At 48.2% G+C, this 15,155-nt stretch overlaps 1 protein-coding gene across 4 annotated transcripts in view; it reads left to right on the top strand.

Annotated features, from left to right (window-relative positions):
* FNBP1 (formin binding protein 1) overlaps positions 1–13,300 on the top strand; it is a 113,974-nt gene extending 100,674 nt beyond the window's left edge. The window contains exons 11-16 of one of the 4 annotated variants that reach the window (XR_005652552.1): positions 2,529–2,661; positions 3,954–4,075; positions 4,371–4,510; positions 6,292–6,450; positions 10,261–12,046; positions 12,102–13,300. Coding sequence is in view for 3 of the 4 variants with exons in the window: in XM_039861735.1 (XP_039717669.1) it covers positions 2,529–2,661; positions 3,954–4,075; positions 4,371–4,510; positions 6,292–6,450; positions 12,681–12,856 (730 nt within the window). In the remaining variant the exon portion in view is untranslated. Of the gene's footprint in view, positions 1–2,528; positions 2,662–3,953; positions 4,076–4,370; positions 4,511–6,291; positions 6,451–10,260 lie in introns of all 4 variants that reach the window. The other 3 variants (XM_039861736.1, XM_039861735.1, XM_039861737.1) reach the window with 3 other exon arrangements.
* Positions 13,301–15,155: the final 1,855 nt, after the last annotated feature.

Genomic DNA, 15,155 nt, shown 5'->3' with positions numbered 1-15,155 from the left:
GACATTCGAGTGCAGTTTGGAAAGATGGGAAACCCTAAAGTAGATTTGAATATCATTTCAGCTGCGTGTGTGTCACCTGGGTCATGATCAGGAGATCTGGTTCACCTTTTAACCCCATAGCAGCCCTTGCTGGTAACAAGGCAGATCACATGGAGCTATGCACGTAATGACTGTTCGTTGAGTACTTACAGTGTGCCAGTAAATATTCTAGGCACCGAAGATAAAGCACACTATCTACAAAAGATGCATCTCACTCGTAACGTATAGAAAGTTTGAAAGTAAAGAATGAAAGATACATACCATGCAAATGCCAACCAAAAGACCACTGGCTGACTTCCAGGCCAAAAAAGCCCCCAAACTGTTCAATCAGGAGGATAAACTTCATGATAATAAATGATTCAAATAACAAATGGCTCAATTCACCAGGAAGATAATAAAATTTTAAATCTGTAGGACCATAATAACATAACCTCAAAACACAAAGATTATGCTATTAACCTTTTTGACATAAAGACAAGAAATACAAATACATTATCAGAGTAGGGGATTTTTTAGTGCATGTCTCTCCATAATTGATAGAATAGGTTGACAGTGTCAGCACAGAATATTTGAGTAATATAATCCATAAAATTGACCTAAAACGCATATATCCTATAATGGCTCGAAACAGTCTTTTTGAGCACACATAGAACATTTCCCCCAAATTGAGCATATCCTGGTTTTTAAAAAGTTAACCTGAATAAACATCAGGGGATAGATATCATTCAAGGTGTGTTCTCTGTAGCCTGCAGTGAAGCTGGAGACCAATCCCAAAATTTCAGAAATTAAGAAATGGAGCTCTAAATAACTTAGACTAACGAAGAAATCATACTAGATATTGGAAAATATATGAAACAGAACCGAATCTTAACCCTCATCCTACATGTCAGGTTCTGGGGTGTCACCAAAGCCATGCTTATAAAGGAAAACTCATAGCTTTCAATATACATTAAAAACAACGCTAAAAATCGACGAGCCAAGAATCCATTTCGAGAAGTTAGAAAAAGAACAGCGAATTGAACCAAAGACAATAGAAGAAAGGAAATCATAAAGCACAGGGTCGAGATTAATTAAATAAAAAATACACATTCAACAGCTCTAAAAGTCGATTCCTTGAAAAGATGAATAAGATGAAACTTCTGGAGAGAGACCGATCAGGAGAGGCAGGGGGGAGAAGTTTTGCTGGGAGAAACAGCAGTAGCTGGAGATGAAGGCCACGAAGCGGAGAGGAGTTTTGTAAAGGTGGATGACCTTACGATATGTTTGTTATGAGATCATTTATACCTCTAACATGTTTCTTGAGCACCTACCGTGTGCCAGATATTACCCCGCCCTGGGGACACATCAAGCGAACCAAGCTTGAGTCCATCCAGCACCTTCAAAGAGCTTCCATTCTAGCAAGGAGAGACAGACAAGAAACAATAAGCATAAGAGCAAATTCTGAAATGTTGGGAAATGATGCATGCTATGGAGAAAAAAAGGAAGTGGAGCTGAGCGAGGGAGCTGGGAGTGCGAGATCGAAAGTTCTGGTAGGGGGACGTGGCCTTGGGGGGAGGGCGGCAGGATGTATGGGCGCAGACGCTCAGACGCGAGGAAGCGGGTAGAGAGGTGGTGAGGACTTGTGGAGATTCTCTTCCTGTTATTTCTGTATTTTCAGTTAAACCATGACTCAAAGTATGGTTCGGTGTGTTGGTCTTGTGTTTTATAATTGCCTGAGATTTTCTTTTGCTGAAGCTCGTTAAGGCTGGCAGAGGCATTCGCTCTAAACTTTTCACAACTCAGATCCTCCTGAAAGCCCCTTGCAGCCGTTGGGTCCCAGAGATGACCTCAAGCCTGGTCTTCTCTAGGGGTTCCTTACTCATGTTGCTGTGGGAGGGCTTCCAGAACACGATCTCGGGAGGTGGGGTTGGGGGGGGACCTTGCGAGGTGCAGCTCTGGGGCTCTGTTCCCGCCCCCCGTCCTGGCTGCCAACCGTGGGTTCGGTTTCTTAATAGTTGAAATAGCGCATAACAAAATAGCAATGAACTGTGCATCTTCACGAGGTAAACATTTTGCAGCCCACAAAGACCCAGGATGCCAGCTGTAGCTTTGGTTTGCATGAAGAATGCACGCATGGAAATATTTGGGTTTTGTTTGTTTTTACTGTCGTTCGGGGGCAGAGGGAGGGGCAGGATCAATTTCTGTGTTTCGCTGGCTGAAGACAATAGGGAGATGCCATTCAGGATAGAAAACTGAAGTTTTTGTTTGTTTGTTTGTTTGTTTTTGTTTTTAACCGAAGTTTTAACATCAGTCTCTGGATGATTCAGATGTTGGTAGCGGCATTCTGACAGAGAAGTTTTAGAAGGAACACTGACCCCGATATTCTGTTCCAAGCCACACTCAGCCTGTTCGGGGTCCCATTCACATAGTTTTCGAGATGGTAGGAGAATATAATTGGCTGATGACATTGACCTTTCCCACGTTCTGCTCATGCTTTTTTTTTTTTCCAGAGATGCCATCACAAAAATGAAAGACGTTTACCTAAAGAATCCTCAGATGGGAGACCCAGCCAGTTTGGACCACAAATTAACAGAAGTCAACCAAAATATAGAAAAACTGAGACTAGAGGCACAGAAATTTGAGGTATGAAAAAGCTATCGTTAGAACAAAAAAAAAAAGAAAGGAAAAGAAACGGAAGAGGGATGGGTGTCACGAAGTGGAAATGGTTGGAGCAGCGGCATTTCTGTCACTGAGGGAGACACGGCTGGAAATGCCAGCATGCTTCACAGAATTGTGAGACAAGGAAAAATACAGTGTCATCCGCCATGTGACCTGCTCTTCAGCAGATCCTGTTTAATTGTGTCCCTTTAAAGCGACACCACTGAAAGCCGTGTTTATTCATAGACAGTGTTGTTCTTAAGCGTTTCACTTAAGTTTGTTCTACTGTGTCTCCTGTTGATAACGGGTATAACTGGGAGTGTACAGTCGTCCATCATCTTGGGGATGCAAACGGACGATTAAAACATTGATCGAAATATATTATTGTTCCTTCAGAAGACTCTTTATCAAAAGATGTATGTGCAAACCAGTAGGAAACGCCAATGAGAAATCAGTGGAAAGCACTCATTTCTGAAAACACCTTAATAAGTGTTTTAAGCGGGGAGAGGTGCATGCAAAGCTCTGTACAAAAGGCTTCTCCTCCTCCCACCACCAAATTTAAAGAGTGCAGAGCCTGGAAAAAATAAATTAAGAGCAAACAGAATAGGTTATTTCTATCAACGAGGGCTAGAATGTGGCTTTTTTGTGGTTTTTATAATCTGTCGCTAATTTATTAATGTATGAGTTTTTAGAACCTAGAAAGGTCTTTTTCGGTTCATTTGTATTCTTTTGCGTTTTGAACAGTGTAACTATTCGAGTGTAACTTAAATACTGTGACTAGTTCAGATGTTACCGAAGATCATTTTATCTTCGATTTCCTTTGTACAAGTTTCTTCACGATTAAAAAGTTACACTCAAAAGAAAAAAAGGGAAGTGTGGCTTTCAAACTGAGTCATTGCTCAAATGTGGCAGTACCCTCATGTTTCCCAGTGTGACCTCATGGTCATAGAAGTTTGCGACCAGAAGGAACTAGAAGTGACTTATCGGAAATCACACAGCTGTTTAGAGCCCAGAGCTTTCTGCCACCCACACCTTGGACAGTTGCCTAAATACCTCTGCTTCCACCTCTCCAGCTTGGGATGACATGGAAGCAGTTGCCTTCCAGCACATTCGGACAGTCGAATGCAAACACTTTGGAGACCCGGCCCCCCGCGTGGTCCTTCTCCAATGGGCCTCCATGAGCAAGAGCGGAGGAATTGGGGGGAGGGGGCTGCAGACTCCGCGGGGGGCCCTGGCTGGCTGCGCGCAGGCCGGGGTCTCACTGCTTTTGTTTGCAGGCCTGGCTGGCGGAGGTGGAAGGCAGGCTCCCGGCGCGCGGCGACCAGGCGCGGCGGCAGAGCGGCATGTACGACGGCCAGACGGCGCCGACGGTCAACAACTGCGCGCAGGACCGGGAGAGGTACAGTATCTGAACGGCCCTGCCCCCCGGCGAGCCGGGACCCGTGCTCTGTGTTGGCGTCGCGATTCTGGAACCTGGAAGCCAGCGTCAGGCTCCGGTTAGACACCAGCGGGTCTGCGATGACCGACCTGTGGTCTTCCCACGGCGGGGGAGCGCGCGGCTTGACTTACCATGACCTTGGCGCCCGCGCTGACAGGGGGGCGCAGGGTCCGCAAGCGCTCGGCGCTTCGGGGGATGACTCGGCGCCCTCGCTGGGGTCGGTGGCTATAGTGGCTGTGCGTTTTGCTTTCTTGAGCAGCCCAGATGGCAGTTACACGGAGGAGCAGAGCCAGGAGAGTGAGGTGAAGGTGCTGGCCACGGACTTCGACGACGAGTTTGACGACGAGGAGCCCCTCCCCGCCATCGGGACTTGCAAAGCCCTCTACACGTTCGACGGTAACACCTCGTCGGCTGGGTCCCCCCACTCTGCATAAATGGCAGAGTCACTCCGCTTTGTGGGGGGGGTCTGCCTTTTGAAGCCTTCCAGATCTTTCTCATCACTCCTTTGTTCTGCTCGTAGTGTTTGTCAGTATTTATTACTATTACGATTGCTATTATTACTATCACTATTATTGTTGTTGTCTTGATGGCTATATATTTTGCCTTTTGGTCCGTATAATCTAACAACTTTCAAAAAGCTTAATTGCAGCGGGTAGGATGAAATAATGATTATTCCATCCATTCGTTCAATCTCGGTAGAGCTCCTGCCTTGGAAAGACCCCGGAATCAGGGGTGCGATGCAGGTGGCATGGTGTGTGGCGTCTGGCCTTGGAGAAACAAAGCAGACATGCAGATAGGAGAAGGCAGCTCGCAGGACTTACCGGAGCGGGGGTACCTAGCAATGGGGGGCTGGCGGTTCACGGGAGGGCGAGATCATGTCCTTGAGGGCATTTAGAGAGCTCTCCAAGCCACGGTGTATCAGAGGCGTGGGCACCACCCAGCCCGCTGCAGGTGAGGACATCATGGGGTTCCTGTGGCTGGAGCTCGGGTGTCTTCGGACTAGTGGAACATAAGACTAATAATGAGGCGGTGCCCATGGCCAGGGCGACAAACGCTGAGGAGCTATTGAAAGTATCTGAGCAGAGTCTGGCCAGAGTCAGAGCTGTCCCTAAGGACAGTGCTGTCATGAGTGCAGGGGTGTAGGGGCGATGAGAAACTGGGGTAATGGTTAGAAGGACAGTGAGTTCGGGTAAGTTGGGGGAGCCCTGGGGTAAATGAATTCCACAGATTTCTTTACTGCGGGACTTTGCAGAGCCTTTAATACAGTATATGTTCATTATGACAAAAGAAGAAAGAGAAATGCCAGGTTCAAAGTTCCAATTTTACTTCATGTCCAAACCATCTCCTCCACCACCCCCCATGTCCCCACCGTACCCCTCTTAACAGTCCCTAAACAGTTTGCCTTTCAGAATACTGTTCGAATAGTGGCGGCTCATCTTTTGAAATTATCTTAGCGAACGGTCATGGGGGCCTCGATTAAGGAATGATCACAGAGATGCTGCAGCTCAGACTCATGGCTGATTGGAAGCGGGAATAAAGAGGGGAGGAAATCAAAGATGATTCCCTGAGTTGTGCTCTGGGACAGTGGAGATGTCCGCTGAAATGGGGAAGTAGGCAGGGGATCTCGTAGGGGGAAAGCCAGGAGCCCAGGCCCTCCCGTGCTGTGTGTCAGGTAGGCCTGCACAGCAGCATTAAGGGTGGAGATATGTCTCGGAAGGAAGAGTGAAGTGGGAAGGGATGGCGTGGAAGGAGGGTGCCATCAGTCACACCCAAGGAGGCTTTCACCTAGAGAGAGAGAGAGAGAGAGAGAGCATTTAAGACAGACAGAGAGGACAGAGAGTATATATTTGAGACAGAGAGATATATTTATATATATCAGAGAGTATCGGTATCGAGACGGGAGGAGAGCAGAGAAGAAAACTGGAGGTTTTCAGTCTCGGGAGAGCAAGTATGGAGGAGTTGGAGAAGCTTTGTGTGGGAGAGATGGACGGAGAGAACTGGATGCTTCGGGGGGGCGGGAGAGGAAGTCGGGGACGGGGGGAGGGGATGAAGCGGGGCCCGTGCCTCTGAGGACCCACCTGACGCTTCAGCCACGTTCATTTCACCGCCGAGCTCCCTGTTTGCTCTCCGTCTGGATGGGACCGGAAACCTGACACATTCTGCCGTTGCTTTTCCAGGTCAGAATGAAGGAACCATTTCAGTCATCGAAGGAGAAACGCTGTACGTCATAGAGGAAGACAAAGGCGATGGGTGGACCCGCATCCGGAGGAGCGAGGACGAAGAGGGCTATGTCCCCACTTCGTACGTCGAAGTCTATTTGGACAAAAATGCCAAAGGTGCTAAGACTTATATTTAATACAACTTAAAAAAAAAAAAAAAACTTTACAAAATTGGAGTTGTTTCTCCCCACAACTGTGACTGTTACAGGCAGTTCTTCAAAAGACGGTGGAGAACATCACTGTACCTGTCCTCAGTGGGCATCAGGCATCTCACACCTGAATTTCCTTGTCTAGTCCTGACTAGAATCAAGTTTCACTCGCTGATGAAATGTCATGTGGAAAGCTGCCAACTGCCAATTTACAGCTGTGTCATTGGAAATAAGAGAAACGTGTCTTCTTTTGGCAGCATCTGTAGATAACCAAAAAAAAAAAAAAAGGCTGCCTTGTAGCTCGTAATCAATATTTCTGAATTTCAAAGTCCGCATACATCATAGTGGTACAGAAGACTTTAGTTCTCATTTCTATCTAGTATCTGCCACAAATCGAACCACCATAGAATGTTACATTTTGTAAGTGAAGTAGTTGGACTGTGATAGTTTGTGAAATCTTACATTCACTTGGGAGAAGTCATAAATCACAGCTCCCCCTTCTTGAGTAAAGAAGCAAGTAAGATTCTTTCTTTGGTACCAAAAGTGTGTATTTTTACTTAACCTGGTTAAGATCATTGTAATAGTATCGTGATTATCCTATTATGTCTATTGGATCCTAGAAAACCAATTGAAATCTGTAAAAGTTTGGGCAGTTACACCGAGTTGATTCTTACACGTGCCTAGTGATCTGCCCTCTGCCAGTCAACAGCGTTGATCGGATGTGCTAGTGCTATTTAGATAAACTTACATAAAACAGCTTAGTTTTATTCTGTTGGAGGTTTTGTGACAGGTGGAGCTGTACTCAGCTGACACCTCCCAGATGGGGCCATACATAGACACAGCATCTGCTTCTGCACACAGACGCAGATCCCAGCACATTGCTTTTTTTTTTTTTCCCGAATTGAATTAATTTTTAATGTGAACTTGATTTAGAAAAGGCCTATAGATTCTGATTTTCGTAGTTCCCTGCATATTATCTTTCTGCCTTAAGCTCACATTTATATTAATGGGAGTATTACAGATAGAAAAGAGATGTTGAGTGTTAAAAACAAAGTTACAATCTATATTTGAAAAAAAATTAAGTAAATAATGGGGTGGTGTGTGCGTGTGCGTGTGTGTATGTGTGTGTGTGTGTATGTGTGATTCCCCCAGCTACTCTAGCACATAGATTTTCGAAGGGGAGATTTTTTTTTTTAAATCATTGGTATCTTTAAAACCCAAAGTATGAAGTTACCGAAAATCATTTTAGAATTGCTAGCTCATTTCGTAGAATGAACAGTAGCCAGAATAAAATAAACTGTTTCCCCATCTTTAAAGGAATCTGGGTCACACGGGGATTTGCATTTTGAAGTTGGCAGGATACGTAGTAAATTGGTCGCATGCGTAGATGAGCACCACGCCCCGCGTTTGTGCCCTTTTTGAAAACTTACCCTGAGATCTCCAGAGAACAGCTAGAATGGGTCAGAATGAAGGTGTCACCTTGAGATTCTCTTTTTATTTGGCTTCGAACATGATTCCTGTCCTTCCTACTTTTAAATGGGAAATTAGCTCCTTGCCTCAACATTGGGCTCCTTTTATAAGCGCAAGTCAATTTGAAGCTGATTTTTAAAAGCGGCAGTAGCTCGCGGGGGTGAGGAGAGATGTGGCAGGAGTTATAGGTGCTCGTTGCAGATTCCAGCAGAAAGTTCACTTACGTTTCTCACAAAGGCCACCAGGGTGGAACTCGTTAACCTTTCCTTAATGACAGCCTGATATATAAAACACTTTTTGTTTTTAAATAATTATAGAATCTCAAGAACTTGCAAAGATAGTGCAGAGAGATCCGGGTACCCTTCCCCCAGACCCCTCCCCGTGGTCATATCTGACACAATTGTAATACAGTATCAAAAGCAGGAAACCGACTCCTGTCCGCCTGACTTTTTAAAATATAACTTTGTAATTCAAATCCCTTTGGAATAATTATACTTTTACTGACATAATGTCGATAAAGCCACTCAGCCTGAACCCATAGTGAGCAGTGGGAGGTCACCACTTTAGATCTGTCCCACGTGAATGGGAGGCCTGCAGTATTACAATCTAACCTTTCTCTCCGGTGATGAACTCACTTCCAGAGTAGGAACTCCTGGAAAAAGCAAACTAACCACTGAAAAAGTCTTAACGTGGGGCAAGACGACATTAGCCCTTTACACGCCAGCCTTGAAAAGTATGCCATTCCATGAAGTTTGGTTTGTTTTCCTTTGGTATTGTGCAAATTCCATCCAGAAAATAGCTCAGTTGATTTGAGGGGGGGAGGTTTGGCGCCTAAATTATGATCACTCGTTTAAGTCCTACACCTCAGCACCTATAGCCCATGGAGCTCTGTAATCCTGACCAAACAGTGGAAGATATTTTATAGTTTCAGCTCCATCTAGTCTGTGCGTGAAGGATTAGAAAAAGCATTGACACAATTCTCAAGGAATCAGGAATTTCCCTTTCCGCCCAAAGTATACTTTGTTTTCTTCCAATAGTTACCTGTTAAAATAAAAGAAACAAAGTCCCGGCTTTTATTTTAGAGATAAACTTAGAGGTTACTAATGTGTATGTGAAAAGAAGCCTTTCTCCGTCCCCCGCCAACACCCATGCGGACCCCCGCACGTCTGGGTTGAGTCGCGTATATGTGTGTGTGGCGTCTACGATGTGACTTGTTTAATAACTGCCAAAACATTTGGACTAGGGGAACTTTCAATTGGTCCACTGGATTGTAACAATCTTCTTTTATGGTTTTGTTTTGTTTTTTTTTTAAATTGCTTTCTGTTAAACTCGTCCAGTAAACCCCGTCCAATATATTTGTATATACTGCGATTTAAAAACTAAGAAGGATTACTTGAATTCCGTTTGTTTTAACGTTTTGCTCTTTTATCTGTTTGTTTTATTGGTGATTCTGCTGCCTCATGTCATGACCTTTTTGTTTTTATGGAAGGACTGTGTCACTGCTAGGTAGGGCCCTGCGGCTGCTCCTCGCTTGAGTTTATAGTAGACACTTGGGTTCTGAGTAAGTTTCGTGTGAATACGGCCAACATGGTTGTTTCTCTCTGTCCTTATCCTAAAAGAAAAGACTGTCTGGCACTTTTTAGTTGTACCCTCGTACCTGCCTCTCTAATAAACGTTGTATTTTTCTCAGCGTTGTGTATTTTAAATGATTTTACACCTTTCTGAGAAAGCGATTCTGTGTATTCCGAGCGTTTAACTCTTTCGTCTTCAGTAATGGGGAGTTTTCTAGCCAAATGCTTTGTTAAAAATTCTGCTCTTTCCTCCTCTTCCGTGACGACGCCTTGTGTTTCTACCCTGTGTGCACCTAAGGGCTTCGAGAGTCTGTCTCTGGCTTCTCTGCTCCGCCCCGCCTCACGATGAAGAACTTTGACTGTTTGTGGGGAGTAAACCTTGAGTGACGAGCTTTCCTTTTTCACTGAAGATTTTACGTTTTACTGATAAAAAGCTAAGAGAGCCAGTGTGAGGGAGAACCGGCCTTTCAGTTCCCGGGCGCATCATCTGGGAAGCTGGGTGGCCTTTCAAAACCCAATGTATTAGAAAGACGACTCGGGGTGGACGAGGGCTTCTCTAAGGAAACATGGAAGATGAAACCGTGAAAGTTCTTCATCTGTGGTCCCCTGTGGTAACCAACGTCAGGTAAAGCCCTCCCCACCCCCACCTTCCCCGCCACTGCCTTCCTCCCAACGCACTGGCCTTCTCTCCTTCTTTCAACCCCGTGTTTTTCTTTCTCTTTCTTTTTGTGTTGTAGATTCCTAAAGGTGGTTAAGGAGCCGGGGGCGGCCTTCCCAGGAGAAACCCTGAGGTCTGCTTGTCTCCACAGGCCTGCTTGGCGCCCACGTGGACAGATGGCTCCCGGGCTGGGCTGGAGTGTGGCCCTCAGAACCTCAGCCTCAAGTGACAGCCCCCGCCGTGCAGCTGCTTTTGCCTTTTCTTTCTTTCCTTCTTACAGCATGTTTCGCGGGGCCCACCTCCTTCCATGGCCCAGTCGGGGGCCGCCTCTCGGGGGACAGGTCTGTCCCAAGCCCAGTTCCCACCCCACACAGGGCCAAGGAAGGTAGCTAGACACACACTCCCTCCCTCCCCCGGACCCCGCCTTGGCCCTCAGTCCACCTAGCCCGGCCCGGCCCGTCCACGGTTCACACTGTGCCTTTTTGTGAAAACTTTGCCACTGGTCTCCTGGGGAGACTAACAGAATCTGGACAAGGAGGGTCAGGCGTGTGCCGCGTGGACTGAGCCCCCAGATGTCGAAGCCGTCCCACGTGATTTACAGTAGAAAATACGCATCTTTCCCCAAGTCCGGCGAGCATGCGGTGGGCCTTGTCTGATGATGGGTCCTCGCCTTACACTAAACAGTGGCCCTTGCGACATCTCGCGGCCTGAGTGTCAGCGGTGGGCTTGGGGATACACACACACACACCACACACACACACACACACACACACACACACACACAATATTTTTGTTTGGGGCCCTGTCTTCAGTGGCCCAGAAAGGTCCATACTGGAAGTCGGCCTCCAGCTTGCGGGCCCGCCCTGCCGCCCTGCCTGTGTCCCCCTTTCAAAGGGTGGAGGGTGGCCCCAGCCACCTTCTAACACCGTCCTCCTGCAGCCGGAACCGCAGACGTGACGCTTGGTGAACAAGTGTCTCGCGTCCGCCTTAGCTCGCTGCAAAGAGAAGATTCCCCCTTCCGCGAACCCCAAGGTTAGCGTCTTAGGATTTGAGCGCTTTGGTCACCAAAGACCCTGTGCGCTTGGGGTCCTCCAGGTGACCCTGTGGCTTTGGCTTCTCCCTTCATCGTGCATCCTCCAGGCCACGGAATTAACTGAGTCTGCTTTCTGAGCTGCGTTTCCTTCCTCTTACGGATCTTTGAGGAAAACGTGAGGTCACATATCCTGCGGCCAGTCATGCCTTAGAGCAGTGTAGCTTTTCCTTTTTGGTGCAGGAACAGTCAGAAGAAGTCACTGGCTGGGAGTCTCTGGGAGCGGGGTGCCATCAGAAGCCCAAGGAGGGCATCGGGCCTCTTCTTTGACTTGGCTTTTGGTAACTAGGTGGTCGCCTCGAGCATCCTCAGTTCTCCTCGACGTTTATGAATCTAAGACAAGGAAGTCTCGTAGGAGCCAAAGGGGCAGGGACAGAAATGACAGGTCCAGAGGGTTGGGCCTGTATGTTCGGTGGTAGGAAAATGGCTCCCCTCAGCAAACCGAGGTTGAACACACATCACCCTCAGTGACTAGAACCACGAGCAGGCAAATGCCTCGGGTATGCAGGTGAAGAGGAAGTGGCTTCAGGTTGAGCACTAGTGAGTGACGAGCCTGCGCCCTCTCTCACTTCCTTCCCCAGAAGCGGGGCTAGGCAGGAAGTGGGGGGGGGGCAGTCTCAGGGCTGTCACATTAGCAGCAGCTCGTTCCCCACAGTGGGTGGCCCACTGTAGCATAGATGGTGACATTGAAGCCAGAATGCCAACAGTGAGGAGAGTCTGGGCCTCGCCTGCAAACCAACAGGTGCGTGGCTAAGGTGGGCGGTCCATCCCAGAGGTTGCACGCAGGGCTCCTTTGGCACGGTGACCAGGTCTCTCCAGGATCTTCTGAGTTTCACCAGGTCCAGCTGACCGCTCTCCACAGGGATGCTGATGGTTTTTTAACACCTGATCTTAGAGCCTCAGTAATCTATGTGCATTATGGGTCAGGATAGATGAATTTCTTGCAACGTAGGGGAAAAAGTGTCAGCTACAGCAATTTGTTCTTTTAATGTCTGTTAAACCCAGAATAGACTATGCTGTGTCCTCTTGTATCTCCTGCGCCTTTTTTTTTTCTTTCCCCCCCTCCCCTTCTGGACCACCTGCATCCAAAAAAGAATGGATGACAAGTGCTTTTTGACGTTCACCTTGGCGTTTGCTTCTTCTCTACCAATCTGTGTGGCTGCGTGGAAAAGGCAGGGCGGCACCGGCTGGGCCGATTAGAGGAAATACGTTATTACCTGATAGTTGAGATGTATCCTTTACACTGGGAATCCCAGTGCAATCGTCTGTTATCACAGAGCAGTTCACATAGAGTAGAAACGGAATTCCCCACGTGCTTCTCGCTGTCCATTTCCTGCCTGTCATCTTTCCACCGATGCTAGAATAATGTTGTTAGAAGAATGACGATTTTTTTTTTTTTTTTTTTAAAGAATCTGCCCTGAAAATGGCTTCAAAACAAAACGAGAGAGAGGGACTTGTCTCGAGCCAGTTTTTTTCCTTGCAGGACGGGAAGACGTTAAAAGGCACGGATCGCTGGAATGGGGGTTTCCTTTGGGTTTTTATCACGCTCATTTGGAAGCTTTCAGGTTATGCTCGGGCGCCATGAGCCCTCGGCTTGTCTCACCAGTAGGAGCACGAAGGCCACTAATGACTTTTGGTAGCATCTGTAATTACAGAAGGAAGTTTACTGAACATAAAAAAAAAAAAAAAGTTATGTCGTTGCTAAGTATTTTTCCAGAAATTTTGGTTTCAGACTTAATGGCTCTGACTCCTGTGCTTCTGTCATCAAAACAACTTCTTTAAAAAGTGGTCCGAGGTTCCGTTTTAACCTGACGTTGATTTATTTGTGTGCATTGCACTAATTTTAAACTTTGGAGGCATTTCAATGTTGTCAGGGTCCATTGCCATCGTACAGGTTCTGGAATCGCCCGTTTGTCTCTGGAGATGGAATTAAACCAAATAAAGTGTTCCATTGGAAGGCTTATATTGACCTTGTAACTATATGTTAATCCTTTAAATGTTCAATAAAAGTATAACTTCTGGCACTGTATCATGGGACTGTTTTGTTACACAAAGAGGTGACCTCGGTCTCAGATTCCCTGGGGCGAGGGCTGGGCCTGGGCTCTGGTCTGCACCTCGATGATTTACTGTGTAAACCCAAGACGAGTCCTGTCATCATCGCCATCTGCCTGGGGAGGGGCTTGCCACCTGGCTTAGTCTCACTGCCACCCCCACCCACCGGGGGAGAAGCTGTCAGACGTCGGAGAGGTGGAAATCGGGCAGTCAGTCCAGGGCTTGGGGGAGGCTTCTTATGACCCGAAAGGTTTTGTTTTGCATGCAAATTCTGCTGGCAGCTACTCTAGGTTTTCAGAGGCCCTGTGGTGGGGTGTGGGGGTGCTGTGTAATTGGCATGTTTACTTGCGTTTCTTTGGCAGTCTGGTGTCACAAGTGCGCGAGCCCACCCCTGGGAAGCTTGGCTGGAATAATCACTAGTTTCTGTCAAGCCGCAGACTCTGTGCGGCACTAAAGTGGGGGGCCTCGTGCCTCGCCCCCCTGGATGTGCTGTGGGAGGCCCTGTTTCCACATCCAGCGCTGCGCATCTCACCAAGCCCTCGGGGCAAGTATGACTGGTTTGTGCCCACACTTCTTTATTCCCTAAGGTTCTTGAGAGCTCGGAGTGTGAACAGAGCCATCTTGCTAAGTGTCCACTCGCTTTCTGAGGGTGGGCGGTGAGGCCGCCAGGGAGCGACCAGGCCTCACCGCGGCCTTGGCCTCCTCCCACACATGGATGGGACTGGCCTTTAAAGCAAGATCACCTACTGGTCCATGAATGAAGGCTGCTGCCATCAGGACTGGGGACAGTGGGATTAGGGAGCCAAGAAGTCACAGTTCTCAGTAAGAGACGGTGTGGTAAAGGGGACAAGGTGACTCGATTAGTGTCCTGAGGCCTTCTTGTCTAACTAGTCAGCAAAAGATTCATCTGGGAAGAATGTTTCCAGCACGTTCTTTCTGGGCTTTGTCATGTTTCAGGAACAGTCAGTCTCTGTGTAAGAAATAAAAAGTCCCCATTTGCCTCACTTAGAACCTCCCTTGAAGGACCTGGCCAGCACCGGGTGTGTCCCCACCTTTCTGGGCCAGTTTCTGGGTTGTGGGAGGAGGACACCATTGCCTTGGGGAGCTGTGCTGAGAACAGAGACCGCTGGGGAAGCAGGCGGTCACCTCTGTGCCAGCTGGGGAAGCAGAAGGTCACCTCGGCAGCAGTTCGCAAATGGCTCGGATTCAGAGCTTGGTCCAGGCCCGGCGCTGGCGGCCGAGTCGCCACACTGAGCTCATGGGGCCGAAACACCGAAATGCTGCCCACTTGTCCCATCTTTACGCACCTACTTGGTTCAAGCATTTGGGGGGTGGGGACCTAGCGGGCCATATACCTGACCTTTCTGGTGACTCTGGGCCACATGGAGAGAATTTGTTTTCTGGTGGCTCCGAAAGGCCTCCTCTGGAAGACACAGAAACTCTTGACTCAGTGCTCGGGGACCCAGCAGACCTGTCCGTCAGGCTCCTCGGGTTGGTCTGGGAAGCACCCGGCCGCCCCACCCGCCGGCCACGCCCACCTGCCGGCGCGCCCAGTCCTGCCAGCTCGGTGCACAGCGGCGGCGGCGCCCCCTAGCGGGAGAGAAGTCAATGCCAGCACGGAAGGACCCGGTCCCTATCAGGGTGACTCGGAAGGAAATGGAAGTGGGCAGAGAGGCAGGGGGTTCGAGTACGCCCTCCCCTTTTTTGATAACGCAAACGGGATTTCTGGAATTGTGAAATCCACGGGACGGCCTGAGATCAAACTGCAGAGGTGGCTATGGCTGGGGGCTGGAAGGTGGGGGGGGGGGGACAGGCCTCCTAGCTCCGTGGGG

This window comes from Pteropus medius, unplaced genomic scaffold (assembly GCF_902729225.1).
Source record: "Pteropus medius unplaced genomic scaffold, Ma_sr-lr_union100, whole genome shotgun sequence".
NCBI lineage: Eukaryota > Metazoa > Chordata > Mammalia > Chiroptera > Pteropodidae > Pteropus > Pteropus medius.
Note: the sequence above shows the minus strand (reverse complement) of the source record. Positions and strands in the feature narration are given on the sequence as shown.